This window comes from Coregonus clupeaformis, chromosome 9 (genome assembly GCF_020615455.1).
Source record: "Coregonus clupeaformis isolate EN_2021a chromosome 9, ASM2061545v1, whole genome shotgun sequence".
Taxonomy (NCBI): domain Eukaryota; kingdom Metazoa; phylum Chordata; class Actinopteri; order Salmoniformes; family Salmonidae; genus Coregonus; species Coregonus clupeaformis.
In genome coordinates this window covers 29,257,228-29,282,897 of record NC_059200.1, presented here as the reverse complement: position 1 = coordinate 29,282,897, position 25,670 = coordinate 29,257,228, and the positions used below count along the sequence as shown (strand labels likewise).

The 25,670-nt window shown below is 43.9% G+C and overlaps 1 protein-coding gene across 2 annotated transcripts in view; it reads left to right on the top strand.

The window, feature by feature from the left end:
* LOC121573792 (lysine-specific demethylase 2B) overlaps nt 1–25,670 on the top strand; it is a 46,798-nt gene that overhangs the window by 5,724 nt on the left and 15,404 nt on the right. For both annotated transcript variants that reach the window (XM_041886089.2, XM_041886088.2), the window contains exons 7-12: nt 1,074–1,167; nt 1,612–1,765; nt 1,967–2,082; nt 13,273–13,399; nt 13,729–14,138; nt 14,258–14,344. In XM_041886089.2, coding sequence (XP_041742023.1) covers nt 1,074–1,167; nt 1,612–1,765; nt 1,967–2,082; nt 13,273–13,399; nt 13,729–14,138; nt 14,258–14,344 — 988 coding nt within the window. The remainder of the gene's footprint in view (nt 1–1,073; nt 1,168–1,611; nt 1,766–1,966; nt 2,083–13,272; nt 13,400–13,728; nt 14,139–14,257; nt 14,345–25,670) is intronic.

Here is a 25,670-nt window from a genome sequence, read left to right as displayed (position 1 = left end):
TTTTCCAAACTATACCACACAATATTTTAGAGTTTAGGTCTGCCTTGTAATTTCATTTTTGTCATGGAAAAAATATTGCGATACTGGTATCGTCCCAGTCCTAAATGATAGTGTGTTCCATTTTCTCCACTGAAGCCCTGGAGTCATAGCCTCAGTCATAACCTCGCAAGCCGCCTGATTTCGCGAGCTTACATTGTTTTACTATAGCGCAGCGGTAATCAGTCTGGTTTATATGAGGCTATTGGAGTCAGTGGTCGGGTCCCGTTCTATTAATAGACCTGTTCTCCTCCTCAGTCTTATCTCACTGAATGATTTATGTCCCACGGAGCCCTAATCATTCCACAATTAATTTCCAGAAGAGAGGCCGTTGTGAGCGATTCTGTTAGCTTATTTGTGGTTACTGATTTTTGTGTGTGTGTTGGAATAGGGTACTGGCAGTTGTAGTAGAGAGTAGTGGATTTCAAACAGATATTGTGGTTTGAGTGCTTGTTTCTTAGGAATAAATCACAAAGACATTTTTGCCCAAATAGCTTCCTTATTCAGTTGTACAATGCACAACTGGAATGTTGAAATGGTACAATTACTGTATCGTTTCTGGGGTAAGAACATTTAACACAAAACGAGCTCACTGAACATTTCTAACACACTGTTTTTATATAATTGGTGGCCATACTGCACATCTTTTATTTTCGGTTTATGATGAAAAATGTATGCACTCACTAACTGTAAGTCGCTCTGGATAAGAGCGTCTGCTAAATGACTTAAATGTAAATGATGTTCATTCAGCTCAGCCCCTAGCCCATAGTCTTTTTACAGTTACATTTTAGTCATTTAGCAGACGCTCTTATCCAGAGCGAATTGCTGGAGCAATTAGGGTTAAGTGCCTTGCTCAAGGGCACATCGACATATTTTTCACCTAGTCGGCTCAGGGATTCGAACCAGCGACGTTTTGGCTACTGGCCCAACGCTCTTAACGGCTAGGCTACCAAACAAAGAAAATATGGTCCCTCAAGTTCATCAAAACTATTCAGATGCAGTGGGTCATCCTCCACCCCTCTCATCTCCCTCTGTAGGTACTGTTTGATGAGCGTGAAGGGCTGCTATACTGACTTCCACATTGATTTCGGGGGCACGTCTGTGTGGTATCACGTTTTCAAGGGAGGAAAGGTAAGTTGTCATGTTTGTTTGTTTTCCAGACAGTATGTGGCAAACAACAGTGCATCCTGAGGCTCTCTGGTATACCCTCCCCCAATCCTGGTACTGTACATGTATCCGATTTCTGTAGAGGCGCTACAAATGAACCTGTTCCCTGTTTGTCTCAGCGACGGCTGCAGAGTCAGCAGAAATCAGAGGATTGTTGCTAGGGTGTCCGTATGCACACCTTTGAGGGATCACATTATACAAACTAGCAAAAGGTCGTGCTAGAGCAAGAAGAGGAAGCGATGGGGAAGAACATTATGTGAAAGGATGAGCAAATCTACGAAATGTGCTGACTTCTCTATTATAAGCTGTAACCTTGAGTGTTGTTAACATATAGAAATATATCGCCCATGTTTTTAGATGACAACCAAAGCCACATCCCCAACTTTTATCTCCCTGTCCTGTCCCCAGGTGTTCTGGCTGGTGCCTCCGACACCTCATAACCTTGCCCTGTATGAGGACTGGGTTCTGTCAGGCAAGCAGAGTGACGTCTTCCTGGGAGACCGTGCAGATGGCTGCCAGAGAGTTGAGCTAAAACAGGGCTACACCTTCTTCATCCCCTCCGGTGAGCTGCCTAGCATTTTGTTTTGATCTATTCCTATCATAATATCATTGTAACAAACCATACAGTACATGCACTGCTTTATTCGGGCATGTGTTTGAGAACATGTTTGGGCATACCATGTCTATCTGCCTGAGCATGTCTGAGCATGTTTTGAGTGGGTCAGCTGGTTCTCATGATGTTTGGCTGGCTGTCCCGTTTCAGGCTGGATTCATGCAGTCTACACCCCCGAGGACACACTGGTGTTCGGAGGCAACATTCTGCACAGCTTTAACATTCCCATGCAACTCTCCATCTATGAGATAGAGAACAGGACTAAGGTAGGCTGTCTCATACAGGTATCCCAGTACTGACGCTTCACTCCACCTTTGACCTTCTCCATTAGTGAAACCATTAGTGAAACTAAACTGTCTCTACAATGAAGATGGATGGGGAAACAGCCTCACCTTATAAACTCAGCAACAAAAGAAACGTCCTCTCACTGTCAACTGCGTTTATTTTCAGCAAACTTAACATGTGTAAATATTTGTATGAACATAACAAGATTCAACAACTTAGACATCAACTGAACAAGTTCCACAGACATGTGACTAACAGAAATTGAATAATGTGTCCCTGAACAAAGGGGGGGTCAAAATCAAAAGTATCTGGTGTGGCCACCAGCTGCATTAAGTACTGCAGTGCATCTCCTCCTCATGGACTGCACCAGATTTGCCAGTTCTTGCTGTGAGATGTTACCCCACTCTTCCACCAAGGCACCTGCAAGTTCCCGGACATTTCTGGGGGGAATGGCCCTAGCCCTCACTCTCCGATCCAACAGGTCCCAGACGTGCTCAATGGGATTGAGATCCGGGCTCTTCGCTGGCCATGGCAGAACACTGACATTCCTCTTGCAGGAAATCATGCACAGAACGAGCAGTATGGCTGATGGCATTGTCATGCTGGAGGGTCATGTCAGGATGATCCTGTAGGAAGGGTACCACATGAGGGAGGAGGATGTCTTCCCTGTAATGCACAGCGTTGAGATTGCCTGCAATGACAACAAGCTCAGTCCGATGATGCTGTGACACACCACCCCAGACCATGACGGACCCTCCACCTCCAAATCGATCCCCTTCCAGAGTACAGGCCTCGGTGTAACGCTCATTCCTTCGACGATAAATGTGAATCCGACCATCACCCCTGGTGAGACAAAACCGCGACTCGTCAGTGAAGTGAACGTTTTGCCAGTCCTGTCTGGTCCAGCGACGCTGGGTTTGTGCCCATAAGCGATGACGTTGCCGGTGATGTCTGGTGAGGACCTGCCTTACAAAAGGCAAACAAGCCCTCAGTCCAGCCTCTCTCAGCCTATTGCGGACAGTCTGAGCACTGATGGAGGGAATGTGCGTTCCTGGTGTAACTCGGGTAGTTGTTGTTGCCATCCTGTACCTGTCCCGCAGGTGTGATGTTCGGATGTACTGATCCTGTGCAGGTGTTGTTACACGGGGTCTGCCACTGCGAGGACGATCAGCTGTCCGTCCTGTCTCCCTGTAGTGCTGTCTTAGGGGTCTCACAGTATGGAGATTGCAATTTATTGCTCTGGCCACATCTGCAGTCCTCATGCCTCCTTGCAGCATGCCTAAGGCACGTTCACACAGATGAGCATGGGCATCTTTCTTTTGGTGTTTTTCAGAGTCAGTAGAAAGGCCTCTTTAGTGTCCTAAGTTTTCAAAACTGTGACCTTAATTGCCTACCGTCTGTAAGCTGTTAGTGTCTTAACGACCGTTCCACAGGTGCATGTTCATTAATTGTTTATGGTTCATTGAACAAGCATGGGAAACTGTGTTTTAAACCCTTTACAATGAAGATCTGTGAAGTTATTTGGATTTTTAAGAATTATCTTTGAAAGACAGGGTCCTGAAAAGGGGACGTTTCTATTTTGCTGAGTTTACAAACAAGTCTAGATCACTTACAGTGGGGAAAAAAATTATTTAGTCAGCCACCAATTGTGCAAGTTCTCCCACTTAAAAATATGAGAGGCCTGTAATTTTCTTCATAGGTACACGTCAACTATGACAGACAAATTGAGAAAAATGAATTTATTTGCAAATTATGGTGGAAAATAAGTATTTGGTCACCTACAAACAGGCAAGATTTCTGTCTCTCACAGACCTGTAACTTCTTCTTTAAGAGGCTCCTCTGTCCTCCACTCGTTACCTGTATTAATGGCACCTGTTTAAACTTGTTATCGGTATTAAAGACACCTGTCCACAACCTCAAACAGTCACACTCCAAACTCCACTATGGCCAAGACCAAAGAGCTGTCAAAGGACACCAGAAACAAAATTGTAGACCTGCACCAGGCTGGGAAGACTGAATCTGCAATAGGTAAGCAGCTTGGTTTGAAGAAATCAACTGTGGGAGCAATTATTAGGAAATGGAAGACATACAAGACCACTGATAATCTCCCTCGATCTGGGGCTCCACGCAAGATCTCACCCTGTGGGGTCAAAATGATCACAAGAACGGTGAGCACAAATCCCAGAACCACACGGGGGGACCTAGTGAATGACCTGCAGAGAGCTGGGACCAAAGTAACAAAGCCTACCATCAGTAACACACTACGCCGCCAGGGACTCAAATCCTGCAGTGCCAGACGTGTCCCCCTGCTTAAGCAGTACATGTCCAGGCCCGTCTGAAGTTTGCTAGAGTGCATTTGGATGATCCAGAAGAGGATTGGGAGAATGTCATATGGTCAGTTGAAACAAAAATAGAACTTTTTGGTAAAAACTCAACTCGTCGTGTTTGGAGGACAAAGAATGCTGAGTTGCATCCAAAGAACACCATACCTACTGTGAAGCATGGGGGTGGAAACATCATTCTTTGGGGCTGTTTTTCTGCAAAGGGACCAGGACGACTGATCTGTGTAAAGGAAAGAATGAATGGGGCCATGTATCGTGAGATTTTGAGTGAAAACCTCCTTCCATCAGCAAGGGCATTGAAGATGAAACGTGGCTGGGTCTTTCAGCATGACAATGATCCCAAACACACCACCCGGGCAACGAAGGAGTGGCTTCGTAAGAAGCATTTCAAGGTCCTGGAGTGGCCTAGCCAGTCTCCAGATCTCAAGCCCATAGAAAATCTTTGGAGGGAGTTGAAAGTCCGTGTTGCCCAGCGACAGCCCCAAAACATCACTGCTCTAGAGGAGATCTGCATGGAGGAATGGGCCAAAATACCAGCAATAGTGTGTGAAAACCTTGTGAAGACTTACAGAAAACGTTTGACCTGTGTCATTGCCAACAAAGGGTATATAACAAAGTATTGAGATACTTTTGTTATTGACCAAATACTTACTTTCCACCATAATTTGCAAATAAATTCATAAAAAATCCTACAATGTGATTTTCTGGATTTTTTTTCTCATTTTGTCTGTCATAGTTGACGTGTACCTATGATGAAGATTACAGGCCTCTCTCATCTTTTTAAGTGGGAGAACTTGCACAATTGGTGGCTGACTAAATACATTTTTTCCCCACTGTAGTTTGCTGTGTCAATGAGTATGAGAACTGGATAGTCCTTTCCTCAGCCCCTACCTCTGTTTTTTTTACAGATCTGAACTGGATAGGTGAAATCCGAAATCTATATGAAAGAAGCAGTTGGGAAGCTAGGGATTGAAATGGAACGAGGCAGGAATGTGACACAGGATAGGCACAAGTGCTGAAAGTGCAGTCATTTTCATTACCATCCAAATGAGGAACGGGCTGATGTGCTAATGATAGTGCAGATGAGGATGAGCTCTGTGCCCTCCCCTGCGGGTGTGCTTTTATAAAAAATGCCATCCATATTCATGTGGAAATAGTCTGTGACAGCGGTTCATGTTTAATCAGAATACAGCGCTACAAGGGCTGAAATTAATCATGGAGCTTGTTGTTTCATATTGGCAAATCTCTCATGGACAGATTCTGCGCGTAAACCGAAGAATCTGACATTGATTATTTGGAAGGATCAGGATTGGGCGAAGGCGGTGCTTAACCAATTTTAAACCCAGGGGATAATAAACACAGGTTAAATTAGAGGAGGGGAGGGTTTTTTGGCTGAGTTTTTTTTTTTTTGCAAGGGTGGAGGCTTCGCAAATCGGAGCTCCCAATTTCTAACACATATGGACCCACGCAGCTGACCAAATTACGCAAGATTTGAGTTCTGGGTTAAATGAGATTACATACTGGCAGCCTGAGACAGAAAGACTGTTTCTCTTCTTTTCACACAAACTCCCAGGGGCTTCTTATGTTGATGAAATATAGTGTATATGAGGCTATTGCTTTTGTGTGTATGTATGTTTGTACTGTAAATGACCTAAATAAAGGAATGTCTAGAAGGATTTCACCCTTTTTATTCCGGTATTCTTTCCAATTATAAGATCAGAGTAGTTACTGTAATGATATGGATGCAAGTCCTGCAGGCTTTGAGATTTATATGGATACTTGGCTAAATGTAGCTTTCTCATATATGATGGATAGCTGGTGGGAAGAGTCAGCTTTGCAGAAAGTACAGGACTATTTTTGTTTCTGCTGGGAAAGAGGCATGAGAGAAATAGAGACAGTTTCATATGCTCCCCAGGGCTTGGCACGTTGTGTTCATTCTATTTTTACACCTCGAGACAGAAATGGAGCTAGAGAAAGAAAGGATTATCACTGAAAAGTGTTGATCTGTGTGAAATCATCACAGCGAGATAAATATAGCTGTGTTTCTAAGAGGAGAGTGGGAATCAGATCATGCTGCTGTGTCTATGAGAGGGCAAGCTCTCCCTGGAGGGATGGGAATGAATGGAAGAGCTTGGCCTTGAATAGGGCCTCTGGTTTGCCAGTGTGTGTTTTGCATTTGTGTCATTTAACTTAACCGTTTTCTCGATCATGATGTTTCTTAGTTGAATTGTTCAACTAGTTTCTTAAACTACATGACCAAAAGTATGTGGACACCTGCTCGTCGAACATCTCATTCCAAAATCATGTGTATTTTTGGAGTTGGTTCCCCCTTTGCTGCTATAACAGCCTCCACTCTTCTGGGAATGCTTTCCACTAGATGTTGGAACATTGCTGTGGGGACCTGCTTCCATTCAGCCACAAGAGCATTAGTGAGGTCGGGCACTGATGTTGGGCGATTAGGTCTGGCTCGCAGTCAGCTTTCCAATTCATCCCAAAGGTGTTCTATGGGGTTGAGGTAAGGGCTCTGTGCAGGCCAGTCAAGTTCTTCCACACCGATCTCAACAAACTATTTCTGTATGGACCTCGCTTTGTGCACGAGGGCATTGTCATGCTGGAACAGGAAAGGGCCTTCCCCAAACTGTTGCCACAAAGTTGGAAGCACAGAATTGTTTAGAATGTCATTGTATGCTGTAGATTTCCCTTCACTGGAACTAAGGGGTCTAGCCCGAACCATGAAAAACAGCCCCAGACCATTTTTCCTCCTCCACCAAACTTTACAGTTGGCACTATGCATTGGGGCAGGTAGCGCTCTGCTGGCATCCGCCAAACCCAGATTCGTCCGTCGGATTGCCAGATGGTGAAGCGTGAATCATCAAATCAAATCAAATTTGATTTGTCACATGCGCCGAATAAAACCTTACCGTGAAATGCTTACTTACAAGCCCTTAACCAACAATGCAGTTTAAGAAAAATGTTTACTAAATAAACCAAAGTAAAAAATAAAAGAGCAACAATAAAATAACAATAACGAGGCTATATAAAGGGGGTACCGGTACCGAGTCAATGTGCAGGGGTACAGGTTAGTCGAGGTAATTGAGGTAATATGTACGTGTAGGTAGGGGTAAAGTGACTATGCATAGATAATAAACAGCGAGTAGCAGCAGCAAAAAAATAAGTTTGATTAGCTGTTCAGCAGTCTTATGACTTGGGGATAGAAGCTGTTAAGAAGCGTTTTGGACCTAGACTTGGCGCTCCGGTACCACTTGCCGTGTGGTAGCAGAGAGAACAGTCAATGACTAGGGTGGCTGGAGTCTTTGGCAATTTTTAGGGCCTTCCTCTGACACCACCTGGTGTCCTGGATGGCAGGAAGCTTGGCCCTTGTGGTCGGAGGCTGAGCAGTTGCCATTCGAGGCGGTGATGCAACCAGTCGGGATTCTCTCTGGTGCAGCTGTAGAACCTTTTGAGGATCTGAGGACCCATGCCAAATCTTTTCAGTCACCTGAGGGGAAATAGGCATTGTCGTGCCCTCTTCACTACTGTCTTGGTGTGTTTGGACCATGATAGTTTGTTGGTGATGTGGACACCAAGGAACTTGAAGCTCTCAACCCCCTCCACTACAGCCCAGTCGATGAGAATGGGGGCGTGCTCGGCCCTCCTTTTCCTGTAGTCCACGATCATCTCCTTTGTCTTGATCACGTTGAGGGAGAGGTTGTTGTCCTGGCACCACACTGCCAGGTCTCTGACCTGCTCCCGGTAGGCTGTCTCATCGTTGTCGGTGATCAGGCCTACCACTGTTGTGTTGTCGGCAAACTTAATGATGGTGTTGGAGTCGTGCCTGGCCATGCAGTCATGGGTGAACAGGGAGTACAGGAGGGTACTAAGCACACACCCCTGAGGGGCCCCCGTGTTGAGGATCAGCATGGCAGATGTGTTGTTGCTTACCCTTACCACCTGGGGGCGGTCCGTCAGGAAGTCCATGATCCAGTTGCAGAGGGAGGTGTTTAGTCCCAGGGTCCTTAGCTTAGTGATGAGCTTGAAAGGCACTATGGTGTTGAACACTGAGCTGTAGTCAATGAACAGCATTCTCACGTGGGTGTTCCTTTTGTCCAGGTGGGAAAGCGCAGTGTTGAGTGCAATAGAGATTGTATGCAAATTGTAGTGGGTCTAGAGTTTCTGGGATGATGGTGTTGATGTGAGCCATGACCAGCCTTTCAAAGCACTTCATGGCTATAGACGTGAGTGCTACAGGTCGGCAGTCATTTAGGCAGGTTACCTTGGTGTTCTTGGGCACAGGGACTATGGTGGTCTGCTTGAAACATGTAGGTAATACAGACTCGGCCAGGGAGAGGTTGAAAATGTCATTGAAGACACTTGCCAGTTGGTCAGCGCATGCTCGGAGTACACGTCCTTGTAATCCGTCTGGCCCTGTGAAGGTTGACCTGTTTAAAGGTCTTACTCACATCGGCTACGGCGAGCGTGATCACACAGTCGTCCGGAACAGCTGGTGCTCTCATGCATGCTTCAGTGTTGCTTGCCTCGAAGCGAGCATAGAAGTTGTTTAGCTCGTCTTGTAGGCTTCATCACTCCAGAGTACGCGTTTCCACTGCTCCAGAGTCCAATGGCGGCGAGCTTGACACCACTCCAGCTGACGCTTGACATTGTGCATGGTGATTTTAGGCTTGTGTGCGGCTGCTTGGCCATGGTAACCCATTTCATGAAGCTCCCGACGAACAGTTATTGTGCTGACGTTGCTTCCAGAGGCAGTTTGGAACTCGGTAGTGAGTGTTGCAACCTAGGACAGACGATTATTATGCGCTACGCGCTTCAGCACTCAGTGGTCCCGTTGTGAGCTTGTGTGGCCTACCACTTTGTGGCTGAGCCGTTGTTGCTCCTAGACGTTTCCAATTCACAATAACAGCACTTACAGTTGACCGGGGCAGCTCTACCAGGGCAGACATTTTATGAACTGACTTTTTGGAAAGGTGGCATCCTATGATGGTGCCACGTTGAAAGTCACTGAGCTCTTCAGTAAGGCCATTCTACTGCCAATGTTTGTCTATGGAGATTGCAAGGCTGTGTGCTCGATTTTTTTTTTTATACACCCGTCAGCTACGGGTGTGGCTGAAATAGACGAATCTACAAATTTGAATGGGTGTCCACATACCTTTTGTGTATATGTGTGTGTGTGTGTGTATGTATGTATATATACAGTGGGGAAAAAAAGTATTTAGTCAGCCACCAATTGTGCAAGTTCTCCCACTTAAAAAGATGAGAGAGGCCTGTAATTTTCATCATAGGTACACGTCAACTATGACAGACAAAATTAGAATTTTTTTTCCAGAAAATCACATTGTAGGATTTTTAATGAATTGATTTGCAAATTATGGTGGAAAATAAGTATTTGGTCAATAACAAAAGTTTCTCAATACTTTGTTATATACCCTTTGTTGGCAATGACACAGGTCAAACGTTTTCTGTAAGTCTTCACAAGGTTTTCACACACTGTTGCTGGTATTTTGGCCCATTCCTCCATGCAGATCTCCTCTAGAGCAGTGATGTTTTGGGGCTGTCGCTGGGCAACACGGACTTTCAACTCCCTCCAAAGATTTTCTATGGGCTTGAGATCTGGAGACTGGCTAGGCCACTCCAGGACCTTGAAATGCTTCTTACGAAGCCACTCCTTCGTTGTTTGGGATCATTGTCATGCTGAAAGACCCAGCCACGTTTCATCTTCAATGCCCTTGCTGATGGAAGGAGGTTTTCACTCAAAATCTCACGATACATGGCCCCATTCATTCTTTCCTTTACACGGATCAGTCGTCCTGGTCCCTTTGCAGAAAAACAGCCCCAAAGCATGATGTTTCCACCCCCATGCTTCACAGTAGGTATGGTGTTCTTTGGATGCAACTCAGCATTCTTTGTCCTCCAAACACGACGAGTTGAGTTTTTACCAAAAAGTTATATTTTGGTTTCATCTGACCATATGACATTCTCCCAATCCTCTTCTGGATCATCCAAATGCACTCTAGCAAACTTCAGACGGGCCTGGACATATACTGGCTTAAGCAGGGGGACACATCTGACACTGCAGGATTTGAGTCCCTGGCGGCGTAGTGTGTTACTGATGGTAGGCTTTGTTACTTTGGTCCCAGCTCTCTGCAGGTCATTCACTAGGTCCCCCGTGTGGTTCTGGGATTTTTGCTCACCGTTCTTGTGATCATTTTGACCCCACGGGGTGAGATCTTGCGTGGAGCCCCAGATCGAGGGAGATTATCAGTGGTCTTGTATGTCTTCCATTTCCTAATAATTGCTCCCACAGTTGATTTCTTCAAACCAAGCTGCTTACCTATTGCAGATTCAGTCTTCCCAGCCTGGTGCAGGTCTACAATTTTGTTTCTGGTGTCCTTTGACAGCTCTTTGGTCTTGGCCATAGTGGAGTTTGGAGTGTGACTGTTTGAGGTTGTGGACAGGTGTCTTTTATACTGATAACAAGTTTAAACAGGTGCCATTAATACAGGTAACGAGTGGAGGACAGAGGAGCCTCTTAAAGAAGAAGTTACAGGTCTGTGAAAGACAGAAATCTTGCTTGTTTGTAGGTGACCAAATACTTATTTTCCACCATAATTTGCAAATAAATTCATTAAAAATCCTACAATGTGATTTTCTGGATTTCTTTTTCTCAATTTGTCTGTCATAGTTGACGTGTACCTATGATGAAAATTACAGGCCTCTCTCATCTTTTTAAGTGGGAGAACTTGCATAATTGGTGGCTGACTAAATACTTTTTTTCCCCCACTGTGTGTGTGTGTATGTATGTGTGTGTATATATATATATATATATATATATATATATATACAGTTGAAGTCGAAGTTTACATACACTTAGGTTGGAGTCATTAAAACTCATTTTTCAACCACTCCACAAGTTTCTTGTTAACAAACTATAGTTTTGGCAAGTCGGTTAGGACATCTACTTTGTGCATGACACAAGTAATTTTTCCAACAATTGTTTACAGACAGATTATTTCACTTATAATTCACTGTATCACAATTCCAGTGGGTCAGAAGTTTACATACACTAAGTTGACTGTGCTTTTTTCTGGAAAATTCCAGAAAATGATGTCATGGCTTTAGAAGCTTCTGATAGGCCAATTGACATCTTTTGAGTCAATTGGAGGTGTACCTGTGGATGTATTTCAAGGCCTACCTTCAAACTCAGTGCCTCTTTGCTTGACATCATGGGAAAATCAAAAGAAATCAGCCAAGACCTCAGAAAAATAATTGTACACCTCCACAAGTCTGGTTCATCCTTGGGAGCAATTTCCAAACGCCTGAAGGTACCACGTTCATCTGTACAAACAATAGTACGCAAGTATAAACACCATGGGACCACGCAGCCGTCATACCGCTCAGGAAGGAGACGCGTTCTTTCTCCTAGAGATGAACGTACTTTGGTGCGGAAAGTGCAAATCAATCCCAGAACAATAGCAAAGGACCTTGTGAAGATGCTGGAGGAAACAGGTACAAAAGTATCTATATCCACAGTAAAACGAGTCCTATATTGACATAACCTGAAAGGCCGCTCAGCAAGGAAGAAGCCACTGCTTCATAACCGTCATAGAAAAGCCAGACTACGGTTTGCAACTGCACATGGGGACAAAGATCGTACTTTTTGGAGAAATGTCCTCTGGTCTGATGAAACATAATGGCCATAATGACCATCGTTATGTTTGGAGGAAAAAGGGGGTTGCTTGCAAGCTGAAGAACACCATCCCAACCGTGAAGCACGGGGGTGGCAGCATCATGCTGTGGGGGTGATTTGCTGCATTAGGGACTGGTGCACTTCACAAAATAGATGGCATCATGAGGAAGGAAAATTATGTGGATATATTGAAGCAACATCTCAAGACATCAGTCAGGAATTTAAAGCTTGGTCGCAAATGGGTCTTCCAAATGGACAACGACCCCAAGCATACTTCCAAAGTTGTGGCAAAATGGCTTAAGGACAACAAATTTAAGGTATTGGAGTGGCCATCACAAAAGCCCTGACCTCAATCCTATAGAAAATGTGTTGGCAGAACTGAAAAAGCGTGTGCGAGCAAGGAGGCCTACAAACCTGGCTCAGTTACACCAGCTCTGTCAGGAGGAATGGGCCAAAATTCACCCAACTTATTGTGGGAAGCTTGTGGAAGACTACCTGAAACGTTTGACCCAAGTTAAACAATTTAAAGGCAATGCTACCAAATACTAATTGAGTGTATGTGAACTTCTGACCCACTGGGAATTTGATGAAATAACTAAAAGCTGAAATAAATCATTCTCTCTACTATTATCCTGACATATCACAATCTTAAAATAAAGTGGTGATCTTAACTGACCTAAAACAGGGAATTTTTACTAGGATTAAATGTCAGGAATTTTGAAAAACTGAGTTTAAATGTATTTGGCTAAGGTGTATGTAAACTTCCGACTTCAACTGTGTGTGTGTGTGTGTGTGTGTGTGTGTGTGTGTGTGTGTGTGTGTGTGTGTGTGTGTGTGTGGGGGATATTTCAATGCAATCACAGCGAAGAGTTTTGTTTTAGCCTAGAGAAAATTTCACTTTTAAGTGCTATGATAACTGTCTAGTCACAGACATTATGCCTACTGCTTGAGTATTAACACAGAAGGAAGTAAATAAACCACCGGACCCACAGTGAAGATTAGGCATTAACTCTTGTTAATCATTACAAAATGGTAGCAGACTAAACATAGGAATGACTACCCTCATTGTCTTTTTGGAGCCTTTTGTTCTCTTAGATAGTGACACTTTCTCTCCAAACTCGTTTCAGGTTCATTCCAAGTTCCGCTACCCGTTCTACAATGAAATGTGCTGGTATGTCCTGGAGAGATACGTGCACTGTCTGACCAAGCGCTCCCATCTCGCTCCGGAGTTCCACAGAGAGCCTCTGCTAATCGGTGAGTGAGCCCAGCTAATGGAGCTGTTTAACCAATGCCCCGGAGGTGTCCATGAATGCTGCCTCAAACCTTCTTCTATCCCGAGAGCTCTTGCCTTGCACTCTTGTTGTAATTACCACTTACAAGCGGGTAACACTCTAATCCTTTGCTAAGAGACAATGTTATGACACCCTCTGACCTCTATTTAATCAGTGAGACTGCGTTATCACAGAAACGATAGCTAGCATGATGAAAGTGACTGAAATTATAATTTGACCGGAATGGTTACACATGGAGCACAGCTGACTGGTCCTTTAGTCTTCTCTCATCCTCCTCCTGCTCTTCTTCAGACTTGGAGACGAAGCTGAGCACTGAGAGCCCCTCCTCTGACTCGCGGAGCCAGGACATGGACGAAGAGGACTCCTGCGAGACGCAGCAGGGACGAGATGAACTGGGGGACAGGTCAGCATTTGATGACCCGTGCTCTCCTGATAACAGGAAGGGTAAACCCAGTGGCCCTCAGCCCCTCAAAGCTGCCTTGGAGGATAGCTGCATCCACACCTCCACCCAGCCTCCAGAGTTCCCCAAAACCCCCTCTGGCTCACCAGGCTCAGAGTCTCAGAGTAAATGGACTCATCTGACTGAGTTTGAACTGAAGGGCCTTAAGGCCCTGGTGGAGAAGCTGGAAGCACTCCCCGAAAATAAGAAATGTGTCCCAGATGGCATCGAGGACCCCCAGGCCCTGCTGGATGACATGAAGGTATGTGCCTCGTCCAGCTCATACAGCTCCGGTCTAATGTATTTTCTGTCTCTGTGTAAATATCTGGACGTACCATTACAAAACAAAGGAATTTTTGGAATATTTTTCCCGTTCCCCAGGTTGTCTTGAAGGAACATGAAGACGATGATCCCAAAATGGCTGCCACTGGAGTACCTGTGGTGTGCTGGCCCAAGAAGTCTGCCAAGGTGAGAATGCGGTGTTTGTAGCCTCAGTATTGTCATTCATCTGTCATCTGAAAGCCTGCCCATATTCATTCTCTGTCTTGGCCCAGTAGAGCAGGGCGCATGTCGTGGTTTTGGTACTTGTGTGTCTCTCACTCTCCTGTCTCTCAAACTAGATGATCTTCTTCCCTAGTGCAGAGATTGTACTTATTTGCATAATTTTGATTTAGTGGGCTGCAGAATTGCCTAACGAGGGAGATAATGAGATTCTGTATTTTTTGCTCCTCTTCTCTTCCATGTCACAGCTGGGTCTCATCCAGTGTCTGTCATTGTTGGATAATTAACACTGTTCTGAGTGATCTTGTTTACCAAGTGAGGGCTTTGTGTTTACTGATAAAAGGTTAACTAAAACTATGCTCCTTATGGGTGATCTAGGCCTACTGATCAGCTTGACAAATCATTTGCAAATAAGTCTGATTTATTATTTTGTATCAATGTCCAAAAATGCTTAATTGTTGTGTTACTGCATCTCATTAGACATCACTTCTACTGTTGTGTTGATTAAACAGAATGGGAAATGAGGGGAGGAGTGGTAGCATAATAGAACATGGTCTGTGCGAAGGCCCTTTAGATATTTTCTAACTTCCTGTACTGCATCTAAAGCTCCAAGCAACTACAGTACAGCTGGACATAAAGTAGAAGCCAGAGCAGAGCAATCAAAGCCAGATTCACTGATGCAGTGGGCAGGCAGGAAAGCAACAGACTAGATCAAACCCTCACAAAGCAGTCTAATGTGGACACAGTAGCACATAGCTGCATTGTGCTGGATTTTGAGAATAGAAATCTGTGGTCTGCTGCTCCCCCTACCTGTCGTCGGTCAATTTAAAGGCCAGCTGCTGATTCTGTGGGCTCTTTGTGTGCTCCTTTTGGAATAAAACACCATCTGTCTCTCTCTATTGGCTGGACTGGTCTGGTCTTCCTTGCCAGTGATCCTGCTCATGTAGGAATATCCCCAAACTGGTTCTGCGTTCTTCTTCCTGACTGGAAGAAGGGGGGCTCCACTGCACATATTCAAATACTTTATCTGCATATGGACTCCCCATTGGCTGCACTGTCTCCCTGTACTCCTCCCTCCCAGAGACCTAGCCATTCCCTATTAATGAGCTAGCCTGCTCTGCTCTGCTGTGTGTCTTGCCTTTGCTGGTGATTGTGGAGCAGGAGGGAGGGCTGTGCGGTAGACGGCAACAGCAGCTGGATGAGAAGGCGGCTCAGGCTGGGGCGGGCTGCAGCCATGTCAGTTTGCTGTGAGTTGGTCAGGGTATGAAATGCAGCCATGGCCATGTCGCTGAGCACTGACGATGAGGATTACGACTCAGAGGCTGAGCAGGTTGGTTAGCGCACTGAACCCCTTGGGACATAGCAGAGGAGAGGAATGTGTCTGTGTGTGAGGCACAGTTAATTGAGCTGAGCAGTGGTTGATTGTTGTATGGAAAGGGAGCCACCTGAAGAGAAATGCTGCTTCTGTTTCTGTGTTAGCCTCCTTTCTCTTGTTCTTTATTTTCTTCCCTGTGGTTGTAGGTTGATTTACATGTTGTGTGTGTGTGTGTGTGTGTACCTGGTAAATGCAGTAAGGAGGTGAGAAGGCACAGACCGTTCAGACAGCAGCGTCAGTCCTCAGGGCAGCTACTGGTTGATCCAGAACAGGGAAGAGAAACGAGATAAACAACATGAAGATTGTGTGTGTGTGTGTGATCAGGCAGAAAGATTCAGATTAGAGATGAATATTTAATAGGTTCGTATGAGCTTGTGTAAGCATGTATGAACAGGGAAGAAGAAATCTGATGCATTTAATAGGTTTATTGTGCCTGTATTGTGTATGATAATGAGATAAAATATAGTTGATGTGTACCGTATGAATTGGTTATGGCACATAAATGAGCATCGAGATTGTGCATGTAAACGGTGAGGAAGATTGTGTTAGTGTATAGATTCCTCTGCTACATAGTCATAGCACTGCATTCCACAGCCCCTTCCAATTATACACTCACTGTGAGTGTGTTGATATCATTGGATACAGTTGAATTCTTTTCGGTCCCGGCACAGATGAGATGGCGGAATATCTTTTTTCTTCCCTGTTTTTGCTGTTGATATCAGCACAGCCTTTGTACGTAGTGTTCCTGTTCGATAGGGATGTACATGTTTTCAGTGTTCAATATAAGATGAAAACATGTCACTTCCATCTCAACGGTCTGGATGCAGTTTATTTGTTTACAGTGTCTATGAGATAATGATAGAGATTGATTGAGATAAATGTCTGAGTTTTTGTTATATCAAGATCAAGTTCCATAGGCTTGTAAATCCCACAGGACCTCTGGGCGCTCACAGTGCCTCAGTCTGAGAGAGACTTGCATCTATTATTCCTCACTCGCTTTTCCTCTTGAGGTTTACCAGCGGTGTTGTTTTATCTAAGATCACACATCGTGTGTGTTTGTACTGTATGACTGTGATTGGGTGTGTGCCTGTGGATATGGGCTATTCAAATTGAGCAGGTCTTCCTGTGTTCCACTGTGGCGCAGTAGGTTATTACACTCTGGCACCTGCTCCTACTCCTCTGGAATAGCATGCTGATTTAGAGCAACGTTCATCATCATACCTTATAGCTAGGGTTCTGTGTTTTGGTTAATCATGTCACATGACCTGGATTTTCACCATTATTTTAGGCCTTTTCCAGAAATGAGAATTTGACCAGAAGTTAAAGCAATTGTCTCAGGATGGTTCTGGACCATCAGACATAAAAAGGGAAATGAGACAGCTTTGATAAAAAAGCTTTAAATAAAGGTTAAAATCCATGTCATGTGACATGATTAAGCAAAACACAGGGCCCTACTACCTAGCTACATAACATACCTACGTGTGTGTGGTCTGGGAATGCGGTACATATTTTACAGATAACAAACCTGCTATCCAACTACTAGGCATGGAAGACTTTGACGCTGATGAGATTGATAAGCTACATTTCTGATGTCATTGCACGTCCTTGCAAGGAGATATCATGCTCCCCGTACAGTCTCCATTTGGGATATGATGAGGAACATCATATGTCACTCAGTGCCCCAGCTTCCTGAGAGTGACTGATGGGTCAGTTCAGGTTCTGTAAAGTTAGTCTCACTTCCTTAATGTAGAGGGAAATGTACCCCCTTATGTCACTGCTCTACAGGATTCCCAATCCTATTGTGTATTTGTCCCTTCAAATTAAATTAAATCAAATCAAATTTTATATGCCACATGCGCCAAATACAACACCTTACAGTGAAATGCTTACTTAAAAGCCCTTAACCAACAATGCAGTTTTAAGAAAATAAAAATAAAGTGTTAAGTAAAAAATAGATAAGTAAAAAATAAAAATAGCAAATAATTAAAGAGCAGCAGTAAAATAAAATAACAGTAGGGTGGCTATACAGGGGGTACCGGTACAGAGTCAATGTGCGGGGGCACCAGTTAGTCGAGGTAATTGAGGTAATATGTACATGTGGGTAGCAGTGCAAATAGTCTGGGTAGCCAGGAGTCTTATGGCTTGGGGGTTGACGCTGTTAAGAAGCTTTTTGGACCTAGACTTGGCGCTCTGGTACCGCTTGCCGTGCGGTAGCAGAGAGAACAGTCTATGACTAGGGTGGCTGGAGTCTTTGACAATTTTTAGGGCCTTCCTCTGACACCGCCTGGTTCAAGGAGTGTTGCTGTGAGACTAGGTGACTTTCAGGACAATGTGGAGGGCTGTCTGGAACATATTTTCTCATGTAAGGTCCGTGGTCCTTTGTGCTCAAGTCCGATCTGACAGTGATAGATCTACTCCTTTTGAGGCAGGTTAACTTGAAGATCTCTAAATGCTGTCAGGTAACCTGTTGGGTAAGGACATCTGATATGGGCAAATGGATCCTCCGTCCTTGTCTATGGTTGCTTGTAACATCGATATGTCAAGGAGGTGACAGGACAGATCATAGATAGATCATAAAACACTGTGTATGCTAGGCCAGGGAATTGCCAGGGACCTCACGATACAATATTATCACGATACTTAGGTGCCAATACGATATGTATTATGATTCTCACGATTCTATATTTATTGTGATTTGATACTGCGATTTGAAGTTACAAACATATTGCTCACTGTACTGTATGTCTGCTGCAGAGAGACAAGAGAGGGCATGAGAAAACAAGTCTTCTTTAGTTATCTGCACTTCCTCTCTGGCTCAGTCAGGCCTAGAGTCTGTAATCCTAACAGAGAACCTTGGATTCCACCACAGATTACAGATGCCCCAATATCCAAAATAATCCTGTCTTTTGCCTAGATCTCTGATCACCCCAGCCTGGCCATTCTGCTTGGTGTCCACTTGTTTTAGGATAAGTCTAGAACAAGGCAAGGTTTTAACCTCTGACCCTGATGTTCTTAGCTGATTTGGTTATTTGTGTTTTCTCTGTCCAGTGGTAGCAGCACTCGGTTGGTTACCCGTCACAGGAATAGTAGGACGTTTGTTGTTGCTATGCTGATCCTAGAAAAATGTGCATTGCTGATGTTGCTATAGAAATCTGATACACCTGATTTGCCTGTGGCTGTTTTTGTTACATTCCGTGCTGTAATTGTGATCACTGATTTTTCGCATCTCTTCTTGCTCCTCTCACTAGGCTAGGTGGAGAATGTTATGATTACATAACCATTCCATTGAATTCAAACACCTCATTACATCATGCAAATTCTTTCCAAAGCGGTTTGTGGATTTATTCTTGCAAAACCTGCTAGTCCCGCTGGTTGGGCATTTAGTGAGGATAGGGAGGAGGTGGAGTGTGCACGGCTTAGTGAATTAGTATGAGGATCAAGGGATTAGTGAATTAGCAATTTCAATATTGTTATTATTCTTACTAACGCATTGTGTTTTGCCTAATGCTCTTCAGAAGAAATATAAAGCAGTAGACACACCTAGTGTTGCTGGTGCAGCTCTGAGCAGCCAGTCAGCATTCACCTGCATTTCCTCAGTACATGGCCTATCCAACTGAATAATCACAAGATGGGTGGGGGGGGAAGTAACACATGTACTGTACCGTGGGTTGCTGTGGAAACAAGTGCCTATTGGATACCTTCCATTTGAATACACAGTAACCGCATTTCCTCTGGTACAGCTCATGCCCATCACCATATACTGTACATAGCCAGGTTATACACTGAACAAAAATATAAATGCAACATGTAAAGTTTTGGTCCCATGTTTCATGAGCTGAAATAAAAGATGGAAAGCCAGTATGAGGGTTAGCGCTCAGGCTAGAATGAAAGGCTGCTGGTGCGTGGGAGAGAAAATATCTACTCGCACTCAAAACCATAAAGAGGATTAACCCAATGTAATCCATGCTCAAAAGAATACAAAAAGTGCAAGTGCAAGGTGCTAATAAACAAATTAAATGAACGGAGCATACGTTTCGGCCTTATGCCTTCATCCGTGCTGTACAAACAAATTAAGAAGACACGTACTTAAAACACCTGCTGTGCGCAACAGGCGCAACAGGCGCAAGCAGATAGTTAATTAGAGACTGGCGAATGGGGAGTCAATGCATATTAACAAGTAATATATAGAGTATCAAAAATGGACAATTCATTTGTCAGATATAATTGGAAAGAGACAATCTGGACTACATAGCAATATCAGAAGCAATAGATATGAAATACTTGAGTAGGCTAAAAAGCTCAGATCCCATACGCACAAATAGCTTATTTTCTCAAATATACTGCACACATTTGTTTACATCCCTATTAGTGAGCGTTTCCCCTTTGCCAAGACAATCCATCCACCTGACAGGTGTAGCATATCAAGAAGCTGATTAAACAGCATGATCATTATACAGGTGCACCTTGTGCTGGGGACAATAAAAGGCCACTCATGTGCAGTTTTGTCAAACAACACAATGCCACAGATGTCTCAAGTTTTAAGGGAGTGTGCAATTGGCATGCTGACTGCAGGAATGTCCACCAGAGCTGTTGCCAGAGAATGTAATGTTAATTTCCTACCATAAGCCACCTCCAACTTTGTTTTAGAGAATTTGTCAGTACGTCCAACTGGCCTCACAACCGCAGACAACGTGTATGGTGTTGTGTGGGCGAGCGGTTTGCTGATGTCAACGTTGTGAACAGAGTGCCCCATGGTGGCGGTGGGGTTATGGTATAGGCAGGCATAAGCTACGGACAATGAACACAATTGCATTTTATCGATGGCAATTTGAGTGCACTGAGATACCGTGACGAGATCCTGAGGCCCATTGTTGTGCCATTCATCCGCCGTCATCACCTTATGTTTCATCATGATAATGCACGGCCCCATGTCGCAAGGATCTGTACACAATTCCTGGAAGCTGAAAATGTCCCAGTTCTTCCATGGCCTGCATACTCACCAGACATGTCACCCATTGAGCATGTTTGGAATGCTCTGGATCAACGTGTACGACAACGTGTTCCAGTTCCCGCCAATATCCAGCAACTTTGCACAGCCATTGAAGAGGAGTGGGACAACATTCCACAATCAACAGTCGGATCAACTCTATGTGAAGGAGATGTGTTGCGCTGCATGAGGAAAATGGTGGTCACACCAGATACTGACTGGTTTTCTGATCCACACCCCTACCTTTTTTTAAATGTATCTGTGACCAACAGATACATATCTGTATTCCCAGTCATTTGAAATCCATAGATTAGGGCCTAATGAATTTATTTCAAGTGACTGATTTCCTTACAGGAACTGTAACTCAGTAAAACCTTTGAAATTGTTGCATGTTGCGTTTTTATATTTTTGTTCAGTGTATATACACTACATGACCAAAAGTATGTCGACACCTGCTCGTCAAACATCTCATTCCAAAATCATGGGCATTGATATGGAGTTGGTCCCCCCTTTGCTGCTATAACCGCCTCCACTCTTCTGGGAAGGCTTTCCACTAGATGTTGGAACATTGCTGCTGGGACATGCTTCCATTCAGCCACAAGAGCATTAGTGAGGTTGGAAATTGATGTTGGGCGATTAGGCCTGGCTCGCAGTCGGCGTTCCAATTCATCCCAAAGGTGTTCGATGGGGTTGAGGTCAGGGCTCTGTGCAGGCTAGTCAAGTTCCTCCACACCGATCTCGACAAACCATTTCTGTATGTACCTCGCTTTGTGCACGGGGGCATTGTCATGCTGAAACAGGAATTGGTCTTCCCCAAACTCTTGCCACAAAGTTGGAAGGACAGAATCGTCTAGAATGTCATTGTATGCTGTAGCGTTAAGATTTCCCTTCACTGGAACTAAGGGGCCTAGCCCGAACCATGAAAAACGTCCCCAGACCATTATTCCTCCTCCACCAAACTTTACAGTTGGCACTATCCATTTGGGCAGGTAGCGTTCTCCTTGCATCCGCCAAACCCAGATTCGTCCGTCAGACTGCCAGATGGTGAAGCGTGATTCATCACTCCAGAGAACGCGTTTCCACTGCTCCAGAGTCCAATGGCGGCGAGCTTTACACCACTCCAGCCGACGCATTGCATTGCGCATGGTGATCTTAATTCATTAAGCCCTAATCTATGGATTTCACATGACTGGGCAGGGGCGCATATGCCCACCCAGTGGGGAGCCAGGCCCAGCCACTCAGACTGAGTTTTTCCCCACAAAAGGGCTTTATTACAGACAAATACTCCTCAGTTTCATCAGCTGTCCGGGTTGCTGGTCTCAGACAATCCCGCAGCTAAAGAAGCCAGATGTGTAGGTCCTTGGCTGGCGTGGTTACACATGGTCTGCGGTTGTGAGGCCGGTTGGATGTACTGCCAAATTCTCTAAAACGACGTTGGAGTTGGCTTATGGTAGAGAAATTAACATTACATTATCTGGCAACAGTTCTGGTGGACATTCCTGCAGTCAGCATGCCAATTGCACGCTCTCGCAAAACTTGAGATAGCTGTGGCATTGTGTTGTGTGACAAAACGGTACATTTTAGAGTGGCATTTTATTGTCCCCAGCTCAAGGTGCACCTGTGTAATGATCATGCTGTTAAATCAGCTTCTTGATATGCCACACCTGTCAGGTGGGTGGATTATCTTGGCAAAGGAGAAATGCTCACTAACAGGCATGTAAACAAATTTGTGCACAAAATTTGAGAGAAATAAGCTTTTTGTGCGTATGGAACCTTTCTGGATTTTTTATTTCAGCTCATGAAACATGGGACCAACACTTTACATGTTGCGTTTGTATTTGTGTTCAGTAGAGAAACAAACCTCCAGTAGTCTGCCTAATATAGATGAGATCACAGTACCCTCAGGGGATGTGTCAAGTTTTATTTGTCACTTGCACAAGTACAGTGAAATGCTTAACTTGCAAGCCCTACTCTACAGTGCAGTATTCAATATCAAAATAGTATAACAAATAAAATAAAATATTAACATGAATATTAGTGTGATTTGAATATGATGAAAATATGAGTGTTTGTTTACAGTAGCTAATATCACGTGGGTCCTCTCTTTTAGTGACCAGGCATAGCCTGTCTGTTCTTGTTGTTTGCGTACACCTAAGTGTTTTTCGGCCCGCCTAAGTTGAAATATAATGTATTGGACACACCTACTCATCCAAGGGTTTTTCTATATTTCTACTATTTTTTACATTGTAGAATAATAGTGAAGACATAAACTATGAAATAACACATATGGAATCATGTAGTAACCAAAAAAGTGTTAAACAAATCAAAATATGTTATATTTGAGATTCTTCAAAGTAGCCACCCTTTGCCTTAATGACAGCTTTGCACAGTCTTGGCATTCTCTCAACCAGCTTCATGAGGTAGTCACCTGGAATGCATTTCAATTGCATTCCTAAAAGTTAATTTGTGGAATTTCTTTCCTTAATGCGTTTGAGCTAATCAGTTGTATTGTGACAAGGTAGGGGGGGTATACAGAAGATAGCCCTATTTGGTAAAAGACCAAGTCCATATTATGGCAAGAACAGCTCAAATAAGCAAAGAGAAACGAGAGTCCATCATTACTTTAAGACATGAAGGTCAGTCAATACGGAACATTTCAAGAACTTTCTTCAAGTGCAGTCGCAAAAACCATCAAGTGCTATGATGAAACTGGCTCTCATGAGGACCGCCACAGGAAAGGAATACCCAGAGTTACCTCTGCTGCAGAGGATAAGTTCATTAGAGTTACCAGCTTCAGAAATTGCAGCCCAAATAAATGCTTCACAGAGTTCAAGTAACAGGCACATCTCAACATCAACTGTTCAGAGGGGACTGTGTGAATCAGGCCTTCATGGTCGAATTGCTGCAAAGAAACCACTACTAAAGGACACCAATAATAAGAAGATACCTGCTTGGGCCAAGAAATACGAGCAATGGACATTAGACTGGTGGAAATTTGCCCTTTTGTCCGGAGTCCAAATTTGAGATTTTTGGTTCAAACCGCCGTGTCTTTGTGAGACACGGTGTAGGTGAACGGATGATCTCTGCATGTGTAGTTCCCACCGTAAAGCATGAAGGAGGAGGTGTTATGGTGTGGGGGTGCTTTGCTGGTGACACTGTCTGTGATTTATTTAGAATTCAAGGCACACTTAACCAGCATGGCTACCACAGCATTCGGCAGCGATACGCCATCCCATCTGGTTTGGTGGGACTATCATTTGTTTTTCAACAGGACAATGACCCAACACACCTCCAGGCTGTGTAAGGGCTATTTTACCAAGAAGGAGAGAGTGATGGAGTGCTGCATCAGATGACCTGGCCTCCACGATCCCCCGACCTCAACCCAATGGAAATGGAAATGGTTTGGGATGAGTCGGAAGGCAGAGGTGAAGGAAAAGCAGCCAACAAGTGCTAAGCATACGTGGGAACTCCTTCAAGACTTTTGGAAAGCATTCCAGGTGAAGCTGGTTGAGAGAATGCCAAGAGTGTGCAAAGCTGTCATCAAGGCAAAGGGTGGCTAATTAAAGAATCTCAAATATAAAATAGATTTTGATTTGTTTAACACTTTTTTGGGTTACTACATGATTCCATATGTGTTATTTCATAGTTTTGATGTCTTCACTATTATTCTACAATGTAGAAAATAGTAAAAATAAAGAAAAACCCTTGAATGAGTAGGTGTGTCCAAACTTTTGACTGGTACTGTGTGTGTGTGTGTGTGTGTGTGTGTATATATATATATATACAGTTGAAGTCGGAAGTTTACATACACTTAGGTTGGAGTCATTAAAACTCATTTTCCAACCACTCCACAAATTTCTCGTTAACAAACTATAGTTTTGGCAAGTCGGTTAGGACATCTACTTTGTGCATGACACAAGTAATTTTTCCAACAATTGTTTACAGACAGATTATTTCACTTATAATTCACTGTATCACAATTCCAGTGGGTCAGAAGTTTACATACACTAAGTTGACGGTGCCTTTAAACAGCTTGGAAAATTCCAGAAAATGATGTCATGGCTTTAGAAGCTTCTGATAGGCTAATTGACATCATTTGAGTAAATTGGAGGTGTACCTGTGGATGTATTTCAAGGCTTACCTTCAAACTCAGTACCTCTTTGCTTGACATCATAGGGAAAATCAAAAGAAATCAGCCAAGACCTCAGAATATAAATTGTAGACCTCGACAAGTCTAGTTCATCCTTGGGAGCAATTTCCAAACGCATGAAGGTACCACGTTCATCTGTACAAACAATAGTACGCAAGTATAAACACCATGGGACCACGCAGCCGTCATACCGCTCAGGAAGGAGACGTGTTCTGTCTCCTAGAGATGAACGTACTTTGGTTCCAAAAGTGCAAATCAATCCCAGAACAACAGCAAAGGACCTTGTGAAGATGCTGGAAGAAACAGGTACAAAAGTATCTATATCCACAGTAAAACGAGTCCTTTATCTAAATAACCTGAAAGGCCACTCAGCAAGGAAGAAGCCATTGCTCCAAAACCACCATAAAAAAGCCAGACTACGGTTTGCAACTGCACATGGGGACAAAGATCATACTTTTTGGAGAAATGTCCTCTGGTCTGATGAAACAAAAATAGAACTGTTTGCCCATAATGACCATCGTTATGTTTGGAAGAAAAAGGGGGGTCTTGCAAGCCGAAGAACACCATCCCAACCGTGAAGCACAGGGGTGGCCGCATCATGCTGTGGGGGTGCTTTGCTGCAGGAGGGACTGGTGCACTTCACAAATGAGGAAGGAAAATGATGTGGATATATTGAAGCAACATCTATCTATATATATATATATACACTGCTCAAAAAAAAATAAAGGGAACACTTAAACAACACATCCTAGATCTGAATGAATGAAATAATCTTATTAAA